Below are 23,249 nucleotides of genomic sequence, written 5' to 3'. Positions count from 1 at the left end.
CCATATTAACTTATTTGCTACACACTTAGTGTTTAAAGTATATATATTTCTATATTTACAAAGCTTAAAACGTTTTGGAATTATTATTATATTGTATATTTATAATATATGTTATTATTGTGTGGTTATAACGGAACAACTAGGTTGATTAGTTTTCCCGAGTCTTGCTATCCTTTCCAGCCCCAATGTTGACTCCATGGCTACGACCTTGGTATAACCTGAAGAATATCACCCATCTGGGTAAGATCTAGACCTGGAAACAAGAGGTCACATATTTGATAGCTGTGCTCGGAATATAACAGTTAGAAGGGCCAGATCTCTTAAGAAAACATTACAATGTGAAACAGCTGTCTGTTCGAGGTGTATGCATAGGCTAACTATAAGTTAGCATCACATTTCCCGTATTTAACAATAATTAAACATGGACTTACCTGAAAGTGATGCACGGGCATCATCTCGCAGTTTATTTATTTTTCTGCCTCTGACTCCTGTTGTCTTTTTGAGGCCATTTTCGAAAAGTTTACCTAGCCTACTGTCAAAGTTCGTCAGGCCACTGAGATAGGAAAGGGCACCCACGGCGAGCTTGGAAAGTTGATTGTTTTTTTGTGGGGGGGGGGGGGATTTTATGGCGCCCCCTCAGGACTTGGTGCCCTGCACAGCGCGTAGTGCGCGTTATGGGAGCGGCGGCACTGTTTGTTTGTGATATCGAGGTGAAATCCTTCACTTTTTGATAAGAGGTTAGAGCAAGCGCTAGGGGGTGCTTTTCTGGCCGGGGGTGCATCTGTGGGCACAAAAAATCCCCAGAGACTTAAGTCAGTTATTGAAAGGAAATTGACCATAGAGACCGACAGCTCTTCTTCTTCTGTTGCTTTATTGGCAGCTGTTACTCAACGACAACCACCCCGCTCAAAATCCAAAATGTTCTCTGGATTTTTGGCAGGCTAGACTCTACTAAGGTTGGTTACCCGTTATAGCCAACCATTCAAATGAAAAAACCTACCAGATCATTATAATAGGTAGGCCTAAAGATAGCGGGGTGGCATCTGGGGTGGAAAATCAGATTTCAGCGCTGGCACGTGGTCACCAGGCCACTCCCTGAACAAGCTCGTGCACCTGAGCTGGAATTTGAAACTCTCTGAAAGCTGTACAGCTTTAACTGTTTGGCGAACGAGGACCAGTTGTGACACGGGAAGATTCGCGGAGCGTCCGGTGACTGAAGAATCTCCGTGGTGTAACTATCCTCGTTTGAACCTTGATGCGAAATTCTGAGAGAGAAAGTGTTCATGAGAGGGCGCTGGAGACAAAACTTGTTTCTAGCTAGCCTGTCTTCTCTGCTTCTAGTCGGCTGACACAGAACCCAAACATACTCAGTACTCTGGAGAGAAGGTGAAAGAATACAAGTCTCGCTCATCCTTTCTCGAACTTTCTCACATACTCTCCTATTTCACTCTTTCTTATCTCCTCCCCTCCTAAACTCCACCCTCTGACAGAACCAGGAAATCACTCACTGTTCCCACAACAGTTGTTATTCGGAAGAAACTAAACTAATCTCTCTTTCTCTCGCTCGCTCCCTCACACTCTCTCTTTATATTTGTTTTTGTGTGTGAGAGAGAGCGACCGTCTCTACCACTCCAGCATGGCCCAGCAGGGAGTTGTGCTGGACCAGGACCAGTTCTGCTGTTCTGTCTGTCTTGACCTCTTAAAGGATCCTGTCGCCCTCGCCTGTGGTCACAGTTACTGTAGCAGCTGTATCGAGGGCTGCTGGGACCAGGATGAGCAGAAGGGAGTCTACAGCTGCCCCCAGTGCAGACAGAGCTTCACTCTGAGGCCTGCTCTGAAGAGGAACTACATGCTGGCTGAGGTGGTGGAGAAGCTGAAGGAGACAGGAGGAGCCCAGGCCGCCCCCTCTGAGCTGACCAGTCCAGCTGGGCCAGGAGAGGTGACCTGTGACCTCTGCACTGGGCCCAGGAAGCAGAGAGCCCTCAAGTCCTGTCTGGTGTGTATGGTGTCCTACTGCCAGACTCACCTCCAGCCCCACTACCAGATTCCTGGGCTGAAGAAACACAAGCTGGTGGAAGCCACATCTGGACTGCAGGAGATGATCTGCTCCAGTCATGATATGCCGCTGTTGGTCTTCTGTCGGACAGACCAGCAGTGTATCTGCCTGCTGTGTACCATGAAAGAACATAAAGGCCATGACACATTGTCAGTCAAAGCTGAGAGAGATGGGAAACAGGTAAGACCAGAACTATTCGTCATTAATGTATTTCAAGATGGACGTTTTTACGTGATTAAATAGATATTGCATGATTAAATATGCAAAAAAATGTTAAAGTTTCCGTTTTAATTGATGTATGAAACAGGTTATTAATCATAATACCAGAATAATGTAAGAATATTAAAAATAGCTTTAATTCTTTATCAACATAGATTATTGAATGTATAAGGATTGGACTGATAATCGTATTTAAGTGAGTCCAAAGTCTGAACTCCTGTTTGGTCTACGTGGAGGACAGTCAACAAAAAGAAGAAAAAGTCAACAAGTGCTGACTCATGTCAGGAAAAGCAGGAAGAGTTTACTGCATCCATTCCACCAGAGTCCTGAGGCCTGTTCCATAAAGCAAGTTTACCCAATAAGCCAGGCTTATGTCAGTTAGTCAGACTAATTTCTAGTTCATTCGGTTCCATATTAGCCTGGTCCTAACCAGACCCTCGTACATTTCATTTGTACGGAGGGTCTGGGATATCTCGATTGACAAACGTTGACTTCCTTGAAGGCGGGTCCTCTGTTGAAGTTTAAAACTGGATCCGCCCAGAGCCACTCTGATTTGCCATAACCAATCGCAAGCCTTCGCCTTAGCCAACTCCTTCACCACTACTGTAACGGAGCTAGCTGCCGTAGCTGGAAAATCAAACTTTTCCTGAACCCCGTGGGGAGGAGGGCCACAACATCATGGCCACCAACATAACTCAGCAAGGAATGTTCTTGCTCCGGTTTTAACCTATATTCGGCAGCGTTGCCACAACCGCAGAATAATTTCGCTCGCATCTTTCTCCGCCGCCATTACTGAACTACTCAAACAAGTGCACGACATAAACGTCATCGTTCTCAGCCACTCCCTCTGCTCGCTGATTGGACCTACAATTTTTTTTTTTTCTGGAAACCGACTTCAGAGCCGATATCCCAGACCTAGTACAGAAGCAAAATCCAAATTCAGCGGAAGTACATAGGAGGGCAGAGCCAGGCTAGTTCCATATAGCCATCTCAACGTAATTCAAACTCAGTTACTATGGCAACTTACCCAGCTAACACAGTTACGTTGCCCTTACGTTGCCGCAACGTCATTCGCTGACCAAACCAGAGAACATAGGCTCTGACCAAACTAGCATGGTCCGGGCAGGCTAACCCGTCAGGCTTAGCCCGTGTTTGCTTAACCAGACGTTCCTGTTACGCTGACCCAACAGGAAAACGATGATTTACCACGGACATTGTCATTTTATGCTACATTTATAGAAAATCAACTTAAATACATAGGCTACAACATTCAGCATAATGCAATGATGAACAGAGATTTCAGAATGATACAAACCTACATAGCTTCGCTAAACGTATGGCTACATGGTAGTTTGTGATTTCAAATGTTTAGGCATTAGCCATAGGCTATAGGCCTATATATATAAATTATCCCAGTAAAATTATCATAGCTACGTAATTGTTAGCAATTGCAAAACGGACCTAAATCCATCTATCCTTCATTTTCCCCGTACAAAACCATGTTTAAAGGTTAGGTGACTGGATAAAGTATTGGTTAATAGAAGGCTATTTGTATTTATAAAACAGAGGCAGTCTGTTTTTTTTATAAATCAAGTAAAGGTCTATAAAAAAGGACCTCGACCTTCGTAGCTTATTGTTCACGTCAATCATGGCGTGTCATTTTGATGAAGCGGTGGATGAGGGAGTTGTCATGGTACAAGGCTAAGTCACGTGGCCGTGTGCATTGTTTTTGCCATGGTGGATGATATGATTCATGTTCTACCTCTCGGACTGCTTAAGAATAGGGTGCATGCGCATTTAGCTTGACTACTTAAAAAAATGTTTTTGCTTGACTTCTCAAATCAGACTCGAAGTAGGATTGCGTGAGATGAAATTTGTCAGGTTTGGGACTTAAAGTCAAGCTGACTTAAAGAACAGGGCTTGGTCAATGTGACGGGTATGTAACAGCTGTAGCCACGCTCCGTCACGACAAGGCTCGTTCCCCACTCACTGGGCTCGAACGCACGCCTCCGACTTGCCAAGCGTGACCACTACCAGCTACGCCAAAGAAAAGCTAGCTCTTCGTTAACGCGGGCGGCTTTTTACATACCTGAGGAGCGAGTTTCACGGTTCTAACTCCGTTACATCTATGTCGAGAAACATAAAATGTCAACAAGTGCTGACTCATGTCAGGAAAAGCAGGAAGAGTTTACTGCATCCACTCCACCAGAGTCCTGTACTGTAACTCCTACTGTGTTGTTTTCATGTGTGTTATTCTCCAGGACAAGCTGGTCCTGAGTCAGCAGGAAGTCCAGCAGAGAGTCCAGCAGAGAGAGAAGGAGCTGAAGGAGCTCCAACTGGCTGTGGAGTCTTTCAAGGTTAACATCAGGATGTTATTGTTCTGTCCCTGATGTTTAAGTATTTGATGAAACCTGCGATGACCTTCATTTAAAACTTCATCAGCGTTTTATGTTGACATTTGTTAGCGAATATTAGCTAACGTTACACCTAGAGCAATTTATGGTTGCAGACTTTGATGGTTTCTTTGTGATTTTCCTTAAGGTACACATCAGTGTCTTAAAAAAAAAAAGAACACACCGCAGGTGACAAAATGCACGGTGTGCTGTACCGACCATCGTTGTCCCCCAACCGTCGTGGTTGTGCCTAACCTTAACCTAGACATCTGCTACGACTCCTGGCCTTAAACTAATCCTAACATCAACTGTCATTGTGACGCCTAAACTCAACCGGGCCAAGGCTGCAGCCGTAGAATGGATTAAGTAGGAAGGTGAAATAGCGGACTAGACAAGTTTTTATTTTGAAAAGTAGAAGCATGAGACGGGAGGGCATGAGACGGGAGGGCATGAGACGGGAGGGCATGAGACGGGAGGGCATGAGGTGGGAGGCTGTAGGCTGCTGGCTGCAGCCATATACTCTTGGTACATTCAGCAAGACTGGTGTCACTGGAGGGATCACACCCTCTCTCTATCTATCTATCTCTCTACAGCTCTCTGGCCAGGCAGCAGTGGAGGACAGTGAGAGGATCTTCACTGAGCTGATCCGCTCCATTGAGAGAAGGCGCTCTGAGGTGAAGGATCTGATCAGAGCCCAGCAGGGGGCAGCAGTGAGTCAGGCTGAAGAACTGCTGGAGAGACTGGAGCAGGAGATAGCTGAGCTGAGGAGGAGAGACGCTGAGCTGGAGAAGCTCTCACACACAGACGACAACATCCACTTCCTCCAGGTAACTAGACTACCCTGGCAGCTCAGATCTGAAGCTGCACTCACTGTCTGATCATCTATGTAGGATCTCTGCTTAACTTGTTTCTGTCCATCTGTCCATTCATCCATCTCTCTCTTTCTCTCTCTGTTTCCTTCTCAAACATCACTCTGTCTCTCTCCATTTCCATCTGTCTCTGTCTCTCTTTCTCTACTCACTTACTCTTCCCTTTCTCTCCCCTCTCTCTCTATTTCCCCCTGCCCCCCTCCCTTTCCCTCTCTCTCCAGAAGTACCAGTCTCTCTCCAGTACCAGTGTATCTTCAGATGTCCCCAGCATCTCTGTTCCTCCTCTTCAGTACTTTAAAGATGTGACTGAGGTGGTCTCTGAGCTGAGAGACAAACTAGAGGAGCTGATCCAGAGAGAGTGGTCCGAGATCTCCACCACAGGTGAGCTGGTCAACCCTTACGGTGCGTGTCCACTACAGCGGAGCGGGCGGCGAGTGGGCGTCGGATTCCAATTCATTTCCAATGAAACGGGCGTTGACGCTCGTGTAGGGCATTGTGGGAGCGTCAACGCCCGATTCATTCATCACTGACCTGCTCCTCTCTCTGTCTCTGGAGGAGGGGGTCCCTCACTGACCTGCTCTTCTCTCTGTCTCTGGAGGAACCGAATGAATTGAATTGAAAGCCGACGCCGACGCGCCGCCCGCTCCGCTGTAGTGGACACGCACGGTTAAGCCTAATTTATACTTATGTCGCCGACACTTTTGAAATGGTCGCCGACAAAAAAAAAGTGTCTGCTGCATTTATACTTCGGCAAACACATAGCCATGGTTACATTGTTTACGCTTTGTAGCCTAGGTGATCGATCGTAGAAAATGGCTGTAGCTAATTTTGAGAGGTATTATAAAGGTGTGGATATGTTCTAACTTGCTCTGCCAATCTCTCCTTTTTTCCTTCCATCTAAAACAGCTGTTGAGCGTTCACTGAAAATTCAAAACAATGAAGTCAACGACGCGTGCCGTCTATCTAGCCAATCACACTTGTGTGACACTATGTGACGACATCAGCGCCAGTAGAAATTTCTCCTGGTAGGCGACACTTTCAAGCGACGGTTAAAAGTGTCGACCGTGACGCCATTTCTGTCGGCGACCTTTTCAAAAGTGTCTGCGACCTAAGTATAAATTGGGCTTATGTGTTTATTGTACAGTGTGTGTGTGTTTCTCTGTGTGTGTGTGTGTGTGTGTGTGTGTGTGTGTGTTTGTTGTGTGTCTATGTATCTGTGGGGGGTTGGTGTGTGTGTGTGTGTGTGTGTGTGTGTCTGTATGCACGACTATACGTGTGTCTGTTTCTGTGTCTGTGTGCATGTCTATGTGTGTGTGTGTGTGTGTGTCTGTATGCATGTGTGTGTGTGTGTGTGTGTGTGTGTGTGTGTGTGTGTATATGTGTTTGTCTCTCCAGTCTCCACAGTGGATGTGTTACTGCCTCCAGAGCCCAAGACCAGAGCAGAGCTTTTAAAGGGTGAGTCTCTGAAGTGTCCAAGTTTCTACTGAGCAGTTCAAGTTCATCACATCAAAACACACCAAGACTAAAACATAGAACTAAATCAATGTCTTTGCTTTGATAATGATGATTATGTCTTTGTGTATGTGTGTGTGAATGTGTGTGGGCATGTCTGTTTGTTTGTGTCTGTCTGCATGTGTGTGTGTGTATTTTTGTATACGTGGATGTGTGTGTCTGTGCTTTTTGACTGTGTGTGTGTCTCCAGTCTCCACAGTGGATGTGTTCCTGCTTCCAGAGCCCAAGACCAGAGCAGACCTCTTAAGATGTGAGTCTCTGAAGTGTTGAATGTTGTTGAATGTTAAATAATTAATCCTGATCCAGAACAACAGCAGCTTTAACATGGAGACACATGAATGAAAGTGTTATTAACTCTGATCTGGTCTCTGCTCTGCTCCCAGATTCCTGTCAGCTCACTCTGGACCCAAACACAGCATGTACATACCTCTCTCTGTCTAAGGAGAACAGGAAGGTGACATATACAAACAAGCCACAGAATTACTGGTACTTATTTGAATGTTCAGAGAGGTTCACCACGTACAGTCAGGTGCTGTGTAGAGAGGCTCTGTCTGGATGCTGTTACTGGGAAGTGGAGATTAGAGGTCACAGTGCTGAAATAGCAGTCTCATATAAAGACATCAGCAGAAGAGATGACTACTCTGGCTTTGGTGACAATAACAAGTCCTGGATGTTGCAGTGCTCTAGAGATGGTTACAGTTTCAGACATAACAGAGTTGAGACTGCAGTATCAGGCCCTCAGTCCTCCAGAGTAGGAGTGTACCTGGATTACAAGGCAGGTACTCTGTCCTTCTACAGTGTCGTCTCTGACACAGTTACCCTCCTCCACAGAGTCCAGACCACCTTCACCCAGCCACTCTACCCTGGGATTTATCTCAATAACAGTAATACCAGTACAGAGATTTTGGAGCTATATTAGAGTGATACCTACATACCATCATACAGAACCCTGTTATTGTTTTAGTTGGTTTAAAATCAGTGTTCATTTTCTATAATTAATGCTCTTTCAACCTGGTTATTTTACATCATAATTTAGCTTGGCTCTACTGGACAATATAAATCACTGTCTACTTTTTGTCCTGTTACTCAGTAAATAGAGAGTTTTGACTAATATGTTCCAATGTTTGGGTACATGTGCCACTCACTATTGAGATGGAAGTGTTTATGAGTGCTGTTGTTTAAGTGATCAGTTCATAGTTGTCTCTCTGCTACTTTTAACTCCTGCTGGTTATAATGGACCTGAACAGCTGAATAAAGACATGTGAAGCTGAAAGACATCTCTCATTATTTAGACTGTAGAAGAAAGATTTGTGTTTCTGACTCTTATTCATCTCCAGCCTCTCTCCCTGTCTCCACCCCTCCCTTTCTCTCCTGTTCTCCTTTTCTCACTCTTTCTTTCTTCCTCTCTTCACTCTTCATCACATCCCTTCTTTTTCTCTCTCAATGCAATGTTGCACATTCACCACCAGAGGGGAGCACAATCACACAGGTCATTTGGATTGATTTCACTCTGAAAACTCAATATCTGGACCCTCCCAGCCCTCATCCCTCTCTCTCCTTACCCTCATCCCTCTCCTCCCTCTTTACTTCTTTCCCTCCCTTCATCTGTTGGTCTCGCCTCCATTGTTCTGGCTACACGACACACCATTTTGCCATAATTGTAAATATTTGATACATTTGATACATCATACAACACATTTGATTCGTACAGACCTTTTTTAAACAATGCCACAGAGGGCTTCATATAAGCCCACAGAACAGCACCCAAACCAACCTAAACCATCAAGACAAAAACTTCCAGTAAAACTCAGAGAAGAAACAGAAGAAACCTGGAGAGGAGCAGGTCAGTGAGAGACCCCCTCCTCCAGAGACAGTAACACAGAGAGGAGCAGACCACAGATTTCTGACCACAATTACATAGTAAGAATGGAGACAAAAGTAAACACTGTGCTGTGATTGGATCGGGAAACACAGATATTCAGAGTACTGAATTAGTAGAGCTTTTGCAGGGCTCTGCATTGATGTTTGTGGTCTTTGTTTGGTCAAGTTTTCTTTATTTACCATTTCACCTCACGCAGTACAATACAGACGTATACAAATAATAGAAGATCAATTGTTCAAAGCTTGTAATAGAACTACTACTACCTTCCCTTTCTTGATGCTGAACTTTCAAGGCAGGCTTGCATGTAGTTTACAGTTGCGTTCTTGAGTAATCACAACACAACACAGATTACAGGAGATTTATTATGGCATCATTATAAATTGTGTTAATTTCCAAATACAGGCAGCCTGAAGTGTTAAAAATAAACAGTTTCACTGTTTATTCACGATTTTTCTTTTTTTTAAATCTGAATTAATTTTTAATTAAGATAAAATGATTAATCTGATAATCTAGTCATTATTACTGTAGAGTAAAACAGACATACCCAAAATAAGAATAAATGTTTTCATTACATAAATGTTTGGGTAAAATATACCTCACCAAACTATTCCTGATGTCGTATACACATGTGACATCATCAGAAAACCCAGGAAGTCCTCTCCATTGGACAATAGTGACACGGCAGAGGCATGGATGGTTGCTTAGTTACTACTAGCCCAAGCCAAGGTTCAACCAATAGACAATCACAAACTGCTGAATCAGAAGACTCAGAAGACAGAGTGCCAGCCAGCCAATAAGATCGCTAAATCCGATGGATTGTCAGGAATGATGACCAGTGGGGCGCTTCCTGTTGTATAGGGGTTGATGTTAGGATACAGCATGTCCTTGAAATCGCAGCCAGAGAAGGTGTAGATGTGATACTCGTTTCCCACATCGTAGAAGGAGACCTCCCCCCCTCATAATCCACAAACACGCCCACCTTCTGGGGCTTGTTACTGAGAGAGAATAGGACAAACAGACTGTCCTGGGCTATGTACTCCTCTCTGTTCCTGAAGAGAGCCACATAGCCCTTCTGGTGTTTCACCTTCATCTGTCACTTCCTGTCGACGGACCCACACACCACCCCTCATCATTTCCCATCTTCGACCCCACACACACTTTCACACTTCCTGTCATCTCTTCCTTCTCTCTGTCACACTCTGACATTCACTTTGAGCGGTTCATAGGGTGGCTCTCTGGCAACATTTGTCTCTCATTCACTGAGCACTGAGGAGTGGAACTATACACAACCATGAAGTTGGTAGAAGCTTTTTGTGTTGACTAATGGTGCACTGTATTATGTACTATTGTAGTTAAGATGTTAGGGTTAGTGCACTCTAGCAACCCTAACCCTAAACATGTGTAAACTTACTTGGCAGTTAACATGATTCTGATATCACTAGATAGCGATTTTTGCCCACAAATAGCTCCATCTAGAGTCCAACATTGAAACACAGTTTATATGAGGCATTCAAATAAAAACAATCCAACAAAATGTTATTAAAGTTTAGTCTGGAGATTAGTCGGGAGATGAGGCCAGGCCAGGGTCTGGACTGGGCTTGGGGGCCTGGAATTTAGCCTGGGTCTGACACTTAAAGTTAGCTGGGGGTGCATTTTGTGGCAAGGCCCAACACTGCCCTGCCCTGAAAATGCACCCCCATGTAATTTCTGTTCTGTATGTGGAATCTGAGATGTGGAAGGTGAAGTGGGTGATCCCAGGTGTCTGTGAATATCGGCCAAGAGGAACATGTTGCGGTGGGTCTTGCGACATGTTGCCTAGGCACATATTTGGATAGCTGTCGTCAGCTTGAAAAAAATAAAAGAAAGTTGAGAAAAAAATGATTCAGAAGGTAAAAAAAAAAAAAAACGCCTTTTACTTCGAAACAGTTTGTCCACATCTGGACCTGATAGCTGTCGTCAGAATATGTGACCTCCCTGATACATCACCCATCTGTTTAAGATAGCTGTCTCCCCTCCATTTGGTTGCGATATCGAGACGAAAGTGGTTTATGCACGCTAGGGGGTGCTTTTCAGGCTGGGGGTGCATCTGGGGGCACAACAAACCCCATGAGACTCCTTGAAACGAGATTGACCAACAGCTCTTATTCTTCTGTTGATTTATTGGCAGCTGTTACTCAACGATAACCACCCCGCTCAAAATCCCAAACTTTCTCTGGGTTTTTGGCAGGCTAGACACTATTAAGGTTGGTTACTTGTTAGCCTACAAATCAAATTAAAAGTCCTGCCAAATAATGATAATAGGTAACGATAGCGGGGTGTCACCTGGGGTGGCAAAACAGATTCCAGGGGTGGCACCAGGGTTGCCAGGTCTGTGTGACAAAACCATACCATTGACCAATCAAAACCAGCCCAAAACCAGCCCAGTGGCCAATAAAACCAGCCCAAAAACCAGCCCTATATCAGAACTCAAAATATGCCCCTGCCAAACCATGTACACTGCTTTGAATGTCTAACGGCATTGTTATCATTGCCAAATGTATTGTAACATCTACAAAGTAACACCGATTGTTTAGTATGCCAGCATTAAAAGCAGTTTTCAGGAGGTTTTCTCAAGAGACTGAGAGCATTACGTGTGCACACGCACAGTGTGTGTGTGTGTGTGTGGGCGTGTCCCATGTCCACGTGCTGATCTGGAGTCAGTTTGGTAAGATTTGATTATTTCATTTAAAATATGGATTTTTATTTAAAGATATTCATGTAATTTGCATGCAAAATAGATCTACCCGAACCAGCGGACAAAAAATTCACTTCAAAGGTAGCCCAATTCCACGGGAAAACCGCGGACCTGGCAACACTGGGTGGCACGCGGCCACCAGGCCACTCCTTGAACACGCTCCTGCCCCTGAGCTTTAAGTACAAGCTCACTGAAAGCTATAGCTACAGCTTTAACTGTTTGGCGAACGAGGACCATTCGTGACTGGAAGATTCGCGGAGCGTTCGGTGACTGCAGAATCTCCGTGGTGAAACTATCCTCGTTTGAACTTTGATGCGAAATTCTGAGAGAGAAAGTGTTCGTGAAAGGGCGCTGGAAACAAAACTTGTTTCTAACTAGCCTGTGTTCTCTGCTTCTAGTCAGCTCACACTGAACCTAAAGACACTCAGTACTCGGGAGAGAAGGTGAAATAATACGTCTCTCTCATCCTTTCTCACATACTCTCCTTAAGTCACTCTTCTCTCCTCCCCTCCTAAACTCCACCCTCTGACAGAACCAGGAAATCACTCCCTCTTCCAACAAAAGTTGTTATTCGGAAGAAACGAAACTAATATCTCTTTCGCTCGCTCGCTCTCTCGCTCGCTCCCTCACTCTCTCTCTCTATTTGTGTTTCTGTGTGAGAGAGAACGACCGTCACTACCACTCCAGCATGGCCCAGCAGGGAGTTGTGCTGGACCAGGACCAGTTCTGCTGTTCCATCTGTCTGGACCTCTTAAAGGATCCTGTCACCCTCCACTGTGGTCACAGCTACGGTAGAAGCTGTATCGAGGGCTGCTGGGACCAGGATGAGCAGAAGGGAGTCTACAGCTGCCCCCAGTGCAGACAGAGCTTCACTCTGAGGCCTGCTCTGAAGAGGAACAACATGCTGGCTGAGGTGGTGGAGAAGCTGAAGGAGACAGGAGGAGCCCAGGCCGCCCCCTCTGAGCTGACCAGTCCAGCTGGGCCAGGAGAGGTGACCTGTGACCTCTGCACTGGGCCAGGGAAGGAGAGAGCCCTCAAGTCCTGTCTGGTGTGTATGGTGTCCTACTGCCAGACTCACTTCCAGCCCCACTTCCAGGTGCCTGGGCTGAAGAAACACAAGCTGGTGGAAGCCACGTCTGGACTGCAGGAGATGATCTGCTCCAGTCATGACAAGCTGCTGGAGGTCTTCTGTCGGACAGACCAGCAGTGTATCTGCTATCAGTGTGTCATGGAAAACCATAAAGGCCATGACACGGTGTCAGCCAAAGATGAGAGGAAGGAGAAACAGGTAAGAACAGAACTATTATGCATTCAGCAGATGCTCTTATCCAGAGCGACTTACAGTAAGTACAGGGACATTCCCCCGAGGACACAACGTCATATGCCCTGGCCGGGAATCGAACTGGCAACTTTCAGATTGTTTTAGCCCGATGCCCTAACCGCTCAGCCACCTGACTCCCTGACTATTAGTCATAAGTGTTTCAACATGGACGTTTTTATGTGATAAAGATTAACTATGCAATGAAATATTGAAGTTCCTCTTTTAAGTATGAAACAAGTTATTGCTAATACCAGAATAATGTATTATCAATACATATAATGTTTTTTTTAACGCTTTATCAACTTTATTATTGATTGTATAAGGATTGGACTCAGGGTTTCCTGCAGCACTTTGTTGTTAAGGCGGCCGCCTTAGCAACACACGCCTGCCGCCATAACTACGATGTCCCCAAAAAATTTGCGATATTCGCTGTGTTTCTGCCAGTCTCTACCCTGGGTTTTGGCATTACAATAATGCCAGTGCAGAGATTCTGAAGCTGTGGTAGAGGGTCTTGTAGAGGAGTGATACCTTCGTACAGAACCCTGTTACTGGTTTAGTTGGTTTATAATCATTGTAATTTTGTTCCATAATTCCTTATTTTCTCCTTCATGATTGTAAATGATAATTTAGTCTTCGCTCTACTGGACAATAGAAAGCCCTGTCTACTTCCTGTCCTGCTACTCAGTAAATAGAGTTTTAACTAATGATGTGTTGTAATGTTTGGGTACTTGTGCTACTCACTATTGAGATAAAAGTGTTTATAACTGCTGTTGTTTAAGTGATCAGTTCACAATTGTCTCTCTGCTACTTTGAACTCCTGCTGGTTATAATGGATGTGAACTGCTGAATAAAGACATGTGAAGCTGAAAGACATCTCTCATTATTCATACTGTATAAGAAGGATTTGTGCACATGACTCACTTCAATTGTTTTTTGTCCTTCACCAGTTCTTCCTTCTATCCCTCTTTTAGAGTCCCCTTCCCTCCCTCTCCTCCCCCTCTCTCCTCCTCCCCCTCTCCTCCCCCTCTCTCCTCCTCCCCCTCTCTCCTCCCCCTCTCTCTTCCTCCCCCTCTCTCCTCCTCCCCCTCCCTCTCCTCCCCCTCTCTCCTCCTCCCCCCCTCTCCTCCTCCCCCTCCCTCTCCTCCCCCTCCCTCTCCTCCCCCTCTCTCCTCCTCCCCCTCTCTCCTCCTCCCCCCCTCTCCTCCTCCCCCTCCCTCTCCTCCCCCTCCCTCTCCTCCCCCTCTCTCCTCCTCCCCCTCTCTCCTCCTCCCCCTCTCTCCTCCGCCCCCTCCCTCTCCTCCCCCTCTCTCCGCCTCCCCCTCTCTCCTCCTCCCCCTCTCTCCTCCTCCCCCTCTCTCCTCCTCCCCCTCTCTCCTCCTCCCCCTCTCTCCTCCTCCCCCTCCCTCTCCTCCCCCTCTCTCCTCCTCCCCCTCTCTCCTCCTCCCCCTCCCTCTCCTCCCCCTCTCTCCTCCTCCCCCTCCCTCTCCTCCCCCTCTCTCCTCCTCCCCCTCTCTCCTCCTCCCCCTCTCTCCTCCTCCCCCTCCCTCTCCTCCCCCTCCCTCTCCTCCCCCTCTCTCCTCCTCCCCCTCCCTCTCCTCCCCCTCCCTCTCCTCCCCCTCTCTCCTCCTCCTCCTCTCTCCTCCTCCCCCTCTCTCCTCCTCCTCCTCTCTCCTCCTCACCCTCTCTCCTCCTCCTCCTCTCTCCTCCTCCCCCTCTCTCCAACTCACCCACTCTCTCTGTTCTTCTCTCCCTCTTTCTCTCTCAATGCAATGCTGCACATTCACCACTAGAGGGCAGTGCAACCAAGTCAAAAAATATATTGCCCAATTCCAATCACAGGCCATTTGGACAGAGTGGAATACTGTGATCAAGGTATTGGGGTGGTATTTGTACACCTTCACTATGACGTGGTACCACTCATCTCTGACCACGTTCACCCTGCAGCTCAGGGTGAACCCTGTCTGAACCTTTGACCTCTTGACCTTCACGTTGAACCCTGTCTGAACCCTGATCTCTTGACCTTCACGTTGACCCTCACAGAAACCTGGACCAACACATCGACAGACTTAAGCCGATAAGTTAGGTTTAGAACACAATGTTATCTGTTCTGATATACAGTGTGAAAGCATTGGTATATTGGGCAGTAAAAATCAATTGTTTTGGTCTTGGTTGAGCTTGTGTGTAAAATAAGTTCATTCATGGTTTATTCATGGTTCGGCAGAGTTTGGGTTCAGGGTTAGGGTAACCATAACCCAACCTAAATGACTATCAGGATTCTGACATTAGTTTTTGATGTGTTTTTTCATGTTAATATATGAAAAGCAGTAGCGAGTGACAATTTTGGAAAGCAGGCAAGGAGAAGTGGAGACAGATAACGAGAGGGTAAGAAGGAGAGTCAGAGAGGTGGACCAGCTCTAACCAGTTTAATGACTTCCTGGTATTTCTGCTGTTTGAACACAGAGACGCTCTTCACCAGAGGACAAGCATCCCAAACCGTATGAAACGATCCCCCTTCAGGAGTCAGTGCCTGTGTGTGTCTTTATCCTCAGGTGTGTTGGCGCCCCCCTGTGTCTGCAGGTGGTACGGAATCGGGGCGGCCCGCAGGCGCTGGAGCTCCCTGACGTACTCCCTCTCCATCAGCAGAGCCTGGCGCTGGGCCTGCAGCTGCTCCTGGCGGGCCCTCAGGGCCTGGGCACGGCGGATCAGAACCAGCAGCTCAGAACGCAGACGCTGGTTCTCCTCAGACACCTCCCTGGTGTGGGTGTGGAGGCAGAGAGACGCCTCCTGGGGGGGGGGAGAGAGAGAGAGAGAGAGAGAGAGAGAGAGAGAGAGGGGAGGGAGGGAGGGAGAGAGAGAGTGGGGGAGAGAGTGAGAGAGAGTGAGGGAGAGAGAGGGAGAGAGAGAGTGAAGTGGAGAGAGAGAGGGGGGGTGTGAGAGAGAGATAGAGGGGAGGTAAGAGAGAGAGAGAGAGACAGAGAAAGAGACAGAGGGAGACAGAGTGTGTGTCTGTGTGTGTGTGTGTGTGTGTGTGTGAGTGAGTGTGTACCCGTGTGTGTGCTGCTCCTCTCACCCTGTTAGCAGCCAGAGTGAGGGCCTGCACCCTGTGTTTGACCTGACGCTCGTAGCGCTCCTTCTCAGACAGGAAGTGGACCTTCAGGGCCTGCAGGGACTCTGAGTGGAGGCACCGCATGCTGCTGCCCTCTCTCTCCAGCTCGGCTATGCGGCCCAGCTGCTGCTGCTGCAGGCTCTGGAGCAGCCACAAGGTCACATGATCACTCAGCAGACGCACACACACGCATGTATAGACACCCGCGCACGCACATTGGGAGACAACGCAAGCTTGTGTGTGTGTCTGTGTGTGTGTGTGTGTCTGTGTGTGTGTGTGTGTACCTTAAACTCTCTGAGTTCTGCTATTTCCATGTTGAGCAGAGCCAGCTCATTCTCCCTCTCCAGGATCTCCTTCCTCAAGTCTGAGAGAGGAAGAGGGAGGGGGGGGGGGTGGGAGGACAAGGGGGACAATGAGTTGTAGGAGCAGGGGGATGAAGAGGAGTAGGAAGACAGGAAATAGGAGGGAGGAGAATGAAGGAAAGAACAAAGATGAGAAGGGATAGGAGGAGAAGGAACAGAAGGAACAGGAGGCAGGAGAATGTGTTAGCGTGTCTCCTCTACATGATTGGGTCGACCCTTCTTCCTGATCGCTCCTCATTGGCCGCACCCTCGCCCTGGTGCCTCACCATTGGCCTGTTCCTGGTACTTGGCCAGAGCCTCCTCCCTCTGCTTCTTGAGGGCCTCCAGCTCTGCATGGTTCTGGTCGCTCAGGGTGACGATAGCCGTCTGGCGCTTGTGGGTCCGTTTAGACATGTAGGACATGTACTCTTGCTGTGGGGAGGGGGGGGGGGGTGAGGGGGGCAGAGAGAAGGGTTAGGGTGTGTATGTGTGTGAGGGTTGTTTTAGACATGTCGGACGTTTTACTGTTGGAGGGTGGAGAGTGAGTGTGTGACAGAAGGGAGGGAGACAGATGTGTAGGGCTGTAGATGTTTCTCTGAGAGACAGTGTGTTTGTGTGTGTGTGTTTGTGTGTGTGTGTAGGTGTGTGTGTGTCACTCACGCTCTCTGCACGCGTCTGGTTGGTCTCCGTCTGCAGGAACTCATTTTCACACCGTCTGACATCACACGTGTGTTAAGATCTAACGTGTTCAGATTTGGACCAATCAGACCCTCCCTTCTACTACTTTCTTCCTGGATGGAAGGAGTTCCCCTGAGTATCACAGGAGTGAACGGGGCAAGTTTCCATGGCAACGAGAAACGCAAAGCAGGCCCGGGCCAGGGCAGGAAGGATACAGCTGCTCCACCTTCCTCTTAAGACTGGCCAGAGTTTCTGTCAGAAGGTCATACCTGGAGGAGGAGAGGAGGGCAAACACCTGGTGTCAAGAGGGAGGGATGGTGCGGATGGTGTGGATGGAGGGATGGTGTGGATGGAGGGATGGTGTGGATGAAAGGATGGTGTGGATGGTGTGGATGGAGGGATGGTGCGGATGGAGGGATGGTGTGGATGGAGGGATGGTGTGGATGGAGGGATGGTGTGGATGGAGGGATGGTGTGGATGGAGGGATGGTGTGGATGGAAGGATGGTGTGGATGGATAAGGCGGGCATGCATGAATAAGATAGATGAGAGAGACAGATCCAGACAGTGATAGATTGATAGTCTTACTCTCTCTGTAACTGGGCCTCTTTGTCTAAGCCTGGGCATTCTGGGCCTTCAATTCCTCCTCCTTCCTGCTTACCCCCCAAACCCCCCTTCTTCTTTGGGGGCATTCTAACACACACACACACACACACACACACACACACACACACACAGGGAAAGAGAAGATAGCGACATTGTTCTGCAGAGAAAATGGGCTCTCGTTCATCCCTTATCGCTACTTTGACGCCCACCAGTACCACCGGATCTGTTACACAAACCCGCCCACACAAATTAGCTTGCTGCAATTATCTAATAGGCCAATATTTAATGACGGACAGAGTTTTGCTAGCTAATTTAGGAAGCGCCACGATCTCCCAAAAATTGCAACTCACCTTCTTCTGGTCCCCAGTCAAAACTTTCCCCTTGTTGCCAAGACAACCACTCCTACAACAAATCGTTAAACAAAGTAGTTGCAGTTATATGTCGCTACCACAAACACACATACGTTATGTATCTGTGTGGTACGGTGATGTAGTCTTAGATGGTGAGACATGCGAACATTTTACTGTCATAATGTTTCAGTTATGTTTTTCATGTTGCATTGTATTACCGTAAACCACCACGAAGGGCACACCAAACCCTGTGTCGTGTCCCAGCGTAGACTATACTAGTAGAGGTGATCTTTAGTAGCCACTATCTGACCGCGGTTCTGACTCAAAACTATCAAACCTATCTGTATGGAATATCAATGTGTTTATGTTGTGAATAGATGACTTTCAGGCGAAATATATTCCATCTATATTTAGATATTGTTGCACAAAGATCTATCACCAGCAGACGCACACACACCTAAGCTGCACTTGGTCGGTTTGGCGAGGGCTTGTTTGTGGGCGCGTGCCTCTGGAGGCAAGGGAACGAGTGCGCCTGTGCAGCGGAGAAGCGGAGGAAAGCCAGCGGTTGAGAAAGAGTGAGAGACCCAAGCCAAGGATGGTCAGGATTCCCGGTTTCTGAACCGACGGACCGGAGATCAGCGAGTGGTCTTCCATTGCAGGGACTGCTGGAGGAGGAGACCGGGGAGATAAGAAGATAGGAGAGGAAGAGAGGAAGAGAGGGGAGGATGGAGGAAAGGAGCGCGTTCCTTTGCGGTGTAGTTGAAGGTAAGCTAGGCTAATATAGCCATAACAGACGCTGTTAAAATCAGGAGATCTTACAATTGAAAATAAATAGTAATCTTCAGTTGTACATGTTTACAGTCATGCTGAAGCTGTAATTTTGAGGCTGTGGTGAGCTTAAAGGCGCAGTGTAGCTTGGTCTGGTTTGGAGGGTCGAACCACAGATCTCGACCTCCGTCTGGCACCGAGATGGAATGGACATCACTGCCGAATCTGATCATCTCAAAATAACCAAGACGATGATGAGAATGATTAGGATGAGGATGGTGATGAAGTAGTTTTATCATGAAAATGGTTGATAATTGAGGCTAATTGATGACGATCATAATGGCCTTTTGGGGGGGGGGGTAATGTTGACGTTAGTGAGAATGAGGGTGCGGATGAATGTAGAACATTAGTTAATTAAGAAGGTGACACATTCACAGACAAACACAGACACACACTCTCTATCACACACACACACACACACACACACACACACACACACACACTCTCTCTCTCTATCACACACACACACACACACACACAGTGTGGCCTGGAGAGTATTGCTGTTGAGGTATGGAAGTGTTCTGGAACGAAGCAGGATCCAGGTTAGCTCTCCTCCCCCTGACCCACTTAACATACTACTAATATCACACACACACACACACACACACACACGTACAGTTTAGTTCCATAAAAGATACTGGAGATGCTAGTGTTTTATATATAGAGGCTTCAGTGTCAGTGGGTATTGTTTGTTCATAAGCCAACGATATCCATCCATATGCGATTACTGTAAATCCTATAGTTAGTTACCTTATCTCATTCAACCCTCCCTCTCTCCCCTCTCTCTTTCTCTCCCTGTTTCTCTGTGTGTGTGTGTGTGTGTGTGTGTTACTGCAGGGTTCTATGGACGGCCCTGGTCGATGGAGCAGAGGAAGGTCTTGTTTCAGTGGTGAGTGACATCACAGTGACGTCATGGCGACACTGTACTGCGTAGTGTTTGGTTCTGTACGATGACATGTAAAGTAGCACGTCACATGTCAGTGTCCCTGAGGCTGAGGCTGAGGCTGAGGCTGAGGTTTGTTGCGTGGCCACGTATGTTTCGCCAAACCTTGTGAAAGTCACAGATGACAGAGCCGTAAAACATCCTCTAGGTCTCACTGTTGACATGCTCTGTAAGCATCGGATTGGTCAACATACAGTATTCGTCTTCTGTGTGTCTGTGTGCGTGCGTGTGCTGTGTGTGCGTATGTACGTGTGTCCTGTGTGTGGGTGTGTGTGCCTGCGTAGGTTTGTCCTGTGTGTGTGTCTCCGAGAGTAATTTGCGGAGGCGACTCAGGTACCATCTGCACAGGAAATGATGATGGAAGGAAAAGAGAGCCATGGAGAGAGAGCGATGTAAAAAGAGGAGAGAGAAAGACAGTTGTAGTACTACTGTATGTCCTATAAATAATTAAAGAGGTCTGATTTCCAGCAACTGGGGTCATCAAGAGTACATTGAATCAATATCTCTCTGTGTCTCTCTGTGTCTCTCTGTGTCTTTCTGTGTCTTTCTCTATGTCTCTCGCTCTCTCTTTCTCTCTCTCTTTCTCTCTGTCTCTCTGTGTCAGGATGGAGACTTGGGGTTTGAACACCTACCTATACGGTCCCAAAGATGACCTCAAACACAGGCTGCTGTGGAGAGAAGTGTACTCTCCAGAGGAAGAAGGTAAGCATCCCTCCATCCCTCCATCTCTCCATCTCTAGCTGTCCACTTGCTCTTTTCAGTATCCATCTGTCCATTCATTTAGGGCACTTCATCTACCCACAGTGATTCCCCTACCCTCCTCTCCCCTCTCCTCTCCTCTCCTCTCCTCTCCTCTCCTCTCCTCTCCTCTCCTCTCCTCTCCTCTCCTCTCCTCTCCTCTCCTCTCCTCTCCTCTCCTCTCCTCTCCTCTCCTCTCCTCTCCTCTCCTCTCCTCTCCTCTCCTCTCCTCTCCTCTCCTCTCCTCTCCTCTCCCCTCCCCTCCCCTCCCCTCCCCTCCTCTCCTCTCCTCTCCTCTCCTCTCCTCTCCCCTCCCCTCCCCTCCCCTCCCCTCCCCTCCCCTCCCCTCCCCTCCCCTCCCCTCCCCTCCTCTCCTCTCCTCTCCTCTCTCCTCCTCTTCTTTCAGTCCAGCTGCAGACTCTAATCCAGGAGGCTGGGGGGCGTGGCCTGAACTTTGTGTACGCCCTCTCTCCCGGTCAGGACATTGTGTTCTCCTCCTCCTGTGACCTCACCCTGCTCAAACGCAAGCTCCAGCAGGCAGGAACACACACAGACCTCCAACACACACACACTCACACATCTCCAACCCGCAAATACACACACACACACACACACACACCTCCAACACACTCACACACACCTCTGACCCTTAAAAACACACCTCCATCCCCCCCCCCCCCCCCCCCCTCTCTGTGTCTCAGGTGTGGGACCTGGGATGTCGGGCGTTCGCCATCCTGTTTGACGACATCGACCACTCCCTCTGCCAGGCCGACACCCAGGCCTTTTCCTCCTTCGCCCACGCTCAAGTCTCCGTGGCCAATGAGCTGTACCGATTCCTGGGGGAACCTCCCATATTCCTCTTTTGTCCAACCGGTGGGGTCTCATACAGCTCAGGTCTCTGGTGATTGGTTGATCTCAGGGTTTCTTGCCATCGTTTTAATGGGTTTCTTTTGCTTTCTGCTCTATTTCTCTCCTCTCTCTTCTCCTGTCTTGTCTTCTCAACCCTCCCTCCCCCCCTCCCTCCATGTCTCCTCCTTCTCCTCTCTCCCTGTCCTCCCTCCTCTCCCCTCTCTCCTCCCAGAGTATTGCAGCTCTCTGTGTTCTCCCAGTGTCTCCAAGTCTCCCTACCTGCAGACCGTAGGAGAGGACCTGCTACCCAGCATCTCAGTCATCTGGACTGGTGAGCCTCACACACACAAACACACACACACACACACACACTCAGAACTCCGCCGTCCGTCAATTCCCCCCCCCCCCCCCCCCCTCCAGGAGCTCAGGTGATCTCCAGGGAGCTGTGTGTGGACTCCATGGCGGAGGTGGAGCGCGTGCTGCAGCGCCCCCCGCTGGTGTGGGACAACCTGCACGCCAACGACTACGACTCGCGCCGCCTCTTCCTGGGGCCGTTCAGGGGCCGGCAGCTCCGCCTCCGCCGGCGCCTCCGGGGCCTGCTGCTCAACCCCAACTGCGAGTTCGAGGCCAACTACATCCCCCTGCACACACTGTCCACCTGGAACAGGGCCGGGGCCGGGGAGAAGGGTGAGGAGTGGAGGGAGGGAGGTTTCTGTGTGGAACTATCAGACAGCTAGAGGGTGGGGAGGCGGGGAGAAGGGTGAGGAGAGGAATAGGGGAGGGGGGAGGAGGACTGAAGCTCCAGAGGAGGATGGAGATAAAGGGAGCAGTGGAGCGTGGGATTCGGGGCCAATCACCATATTACCCAGAGTGCCCCTGGGCCCCGGGGGCTGAGAACCATCGCCGTGGTTACCAGCAAGAAGGTGCAAGAGTCAAGTGAGACACGGAAACAGATCTGATGCTGTGTGTGTATTTATGTGTGTGTTCCAGATGAGGACTGTGAGTACTGTCCAGAGAGGGCGCTGTCTGCTGCTCTACACGACTGGATGGATGAACTCAACCAACCCCTGCAGCCAGGTACTGTGTGTGCGTGTGTGTCTGTGTGTTTCTGTCTGTGTGTGTGTGTCTTTTGGTCATTGAATCATTTCTACTCATTTCTTCTCCTCTTCCCTTGTCTTTCTCCACTTCTTCCTTTTTTTCTCCTCTCCCCGTCCTCCGTCTCTCTCCATCCCCCTCCTCCCCCCCCCAGGTCGTCAGAGCCGACACACAGAGCAGACCTCGTCCCCCTCCAGCCCCAGGTCCGGAACCCCCGACCGCGCAGACGACCACCCCTCCCCCCCCCCCCCCCTCCGCCTCCCCCCGGCAGGACAGCCCCCCCGCCAGCCCAGAAGGAGAGGGGCACCAGGGGCTGAGCCCGACCCGGAAGCACCAAGGCTCCGGGCTGTCTCCGGGGGGAGGCCCCAGGGAGAAGGCCCAGGGCCGGGGGCCGTGTGCTGGGAAGGGCCATCTAAGCGAATCCCAGGTCCGGCTGCTGGTAGGCCTCCACTACCTGCCCCATGAGCACGGGCCCTCTGCCCAGAGCCTGCTGCAGGACCTCACCTGGCTGAAGGCCAACTGCCACTCTGTCAGTCCCAGCGGCAAGAAGGCCTCGCCACAGAAGGTGTGTGTGAGGGGGGGGGGGTTAATGTATATGTGTGGAGGGGGGAGGGGGGGTTGTGTAGTTCAATCCGGTTGTGTGTGTGTGATAGTGTGTGTGTGTGCTCGAGTGTGTGTCAGGGATAACTTCTGTATGGTTCTAACAGCATGCGTGTGTGTTGCGTGTGTGT

The 23,249-nt window shown here is 48.7% G+C and overlaps 4 protein-coding genes across 8 annotated transcripts in view; 3 read left to right on the top strand and 1 right to left on the bottom strand.

Annotated features, from left to right (window-relative positions):
- Nucleotides 1-13,855, top strand: LOC146221815 (tripartite motif-containing protein 16-like). 5 transcript variants are annotated; one of them, XM_084691211.1, is made up of 8 exons: nt 1-2,236; nt 4,537-4,632; nt 5,262-5,495; nt 5,759-5,918; nt 6,933-6,992; nt 7,240-7,299; nt 7,433-7,904; nt 13,431-13,855. In XM_084691211.1, the coding sequence occupies exons 1-8, from the start codon at nt 1,637-1,639 to the stop codon at nt 13,489-13,491; spliced, it is 1,743 nt and encodes a 580-aa protein (XP_084547337.1). In that variant the 5' UTR covers nt 1-1,636; the 3' UTR covers nt 13,492-13,855. The 5 variants fall into 5 exon arrangements, with proteins under 5 accessions (XP_084547337.1, XP_084547340.1, XP_084547339.1 ...); XM_084691214.1 differs by lacking the exon at nt 6,933-6,992; XM_084691213.1 differs by lacking the exons at nt 6,933-6,992; nt 13,431-13,855 and having other exon boundaries at nt 7,433-7,968.
- LOC146221816 (E3 ubiquitin/ISG15 ligase TRIM25-like) lies at nt 12,324-13,179 on the top strand. The gene is made up of 2 exons (XM_084692032.1): nt 12,324-13,008; nt 13,175-13,179. Exons 1-2 carry the CDS (start codon nt 12,354-12,356, stop codon nt 13,177-13,179), a joined length of 660 nt encoding a protein of 219 aa, XP_084548158.1. The 5' UTR covers nt 12,324-12,353.
- Nucleotides 13,856-15,368: 1,513 nt separating the features above from the next.
- ccdc166 (coiled-coil domain containing 166) lies at nt 15,369-18,561 on the bottom strand. Its single transcript, XM_084691218.1, has 9 exons — nt 18,284-18,561; nt 18,066-18,117; nt 17,698-17,802; nt 17,327-17,380; nt 17,094-17,148; nt 16,721-16,865; nt 16,377-16,456; nt 16,057-16,233; nt 15,369-15,770 (listed from the first exon to the last, which is right to left on the bottom strand). The coding sequence occupies exons 3-9, from the start codon at nt 17,799-17,801 to the stop codon at nt 15,507-15,509; spliced, it is 879 nt and encodes a 292-aa protein (XP_084547344.1). The 5' UTR covers nt 17,802; nt 18,066-18,117; nt 18,284-18,561; the 3' UTR covers nt 15,369-15,506.
- A 163-nt stretch (nt 18,562-18,724) lies between these two features.
- LOC146221813 (protein O-GlcNAcase) overlaps nt 18,725-23,249 on the top strand; it is a 9,786-nt gene continuing 5,261 nt past the window's right edge. Inside the window, 10 exon segments of the mRNA XM_084691209.1 lie at nt 18,725-18,830; nt 19,731-19,782; nt 20,441-20,538; nt 20,981-21,111; nt 21,276-21,447; nt 21,656-21,754; nt 21,844-22,110; nt 22,414-22,500; nt 22,673-22,745; nt 22,747-23,083. Coding sequence (XP_084547335.1) covers nt 18,791-18,830; nt 19,731-19,782; nt 20,441-20,538; nt 20,981-21,111; nt 21,276-21,447; nt 21,656-21,754; nt 21,844-22,110; nt 22,414-22,500; nt 22,673-22,745; nt 22,747-23,083 — 1,356 coding nt within the window. The 5' untranslated portion in view covers nt 18,725-18,790.

This window comes from Hypomesus nipponensis, chromosome 25 (assembly GCF_054491055.1).
Source record: "Hypomesus nipponensis isolate SF chromosome 25, ASM5449105v1, whole genome shotgun sequence".
Taxonomy (NCBI): Eukaryota; Metazoa; Chordata; class Actinopteri; order Osmeriformes; family Osmeridae; genus Hypomesus; species Hypomesus nipponensis.
This window is presented reverse-complemented; position numbering and strand designations above follow the sequence as displayed.

Excerpts from the sequence above, each read along its gene's own strand:
- LOC146221815 (XM_084691211.1), top strand. The coding sequence starts at position 1,637 with ATGGCCCAGCAGGGAGTTGTGCTGGACCAGGACCAGTTCTGCTGTTCT. Across the intron at positions 6,993-7,239 it reads CAGAGCAGAGCTTTTAAAGG|TCTCCACAGTGGATGTGTTC; the intron begins GTGAGTCTCTGA and ends GTGTGTCTCCAG. Across the intron at positions 7,905-13,430 it reads CAGACCACCTTCACCCAGCC|TCTCTACCCTGGGTTTTGGC; the intron begins ACTCTACCCTGG and ends TGTTTCTGCCAG.
- LOC146221816 (XM_084692032.1), top strand. The coding sequence starts at position 12,354 with ATGGCCCAGCAGGGAGTTGTGCTGGACCAGGACCAGTTCTGCTGTTCC.
- ccdc166 (XM_084691218.1), bottom strand. The coding sequence starts at position 17,801 with ATGCCCCCAAAGAAGAAGGGGGGTTTGGGGGGTAAGCAGGAAGGAGGA. Across the intron at positions 16,234-16,376 it reads CAGAACTCAGAGAGTTTAAG|AGCCTGCAGCAGCAGCAGCT; the intron begins GTACACACACAC and ends TGGCTGCTCCAG. Across the intron at positions 15,771-16,056 it reads TCACTCTGGCTGCTAACAGG|GAGGCGTCTCTCTGCCTCCA; the intron begins GTGAGAGGAGCA and ends CCCCCCCCCCAG.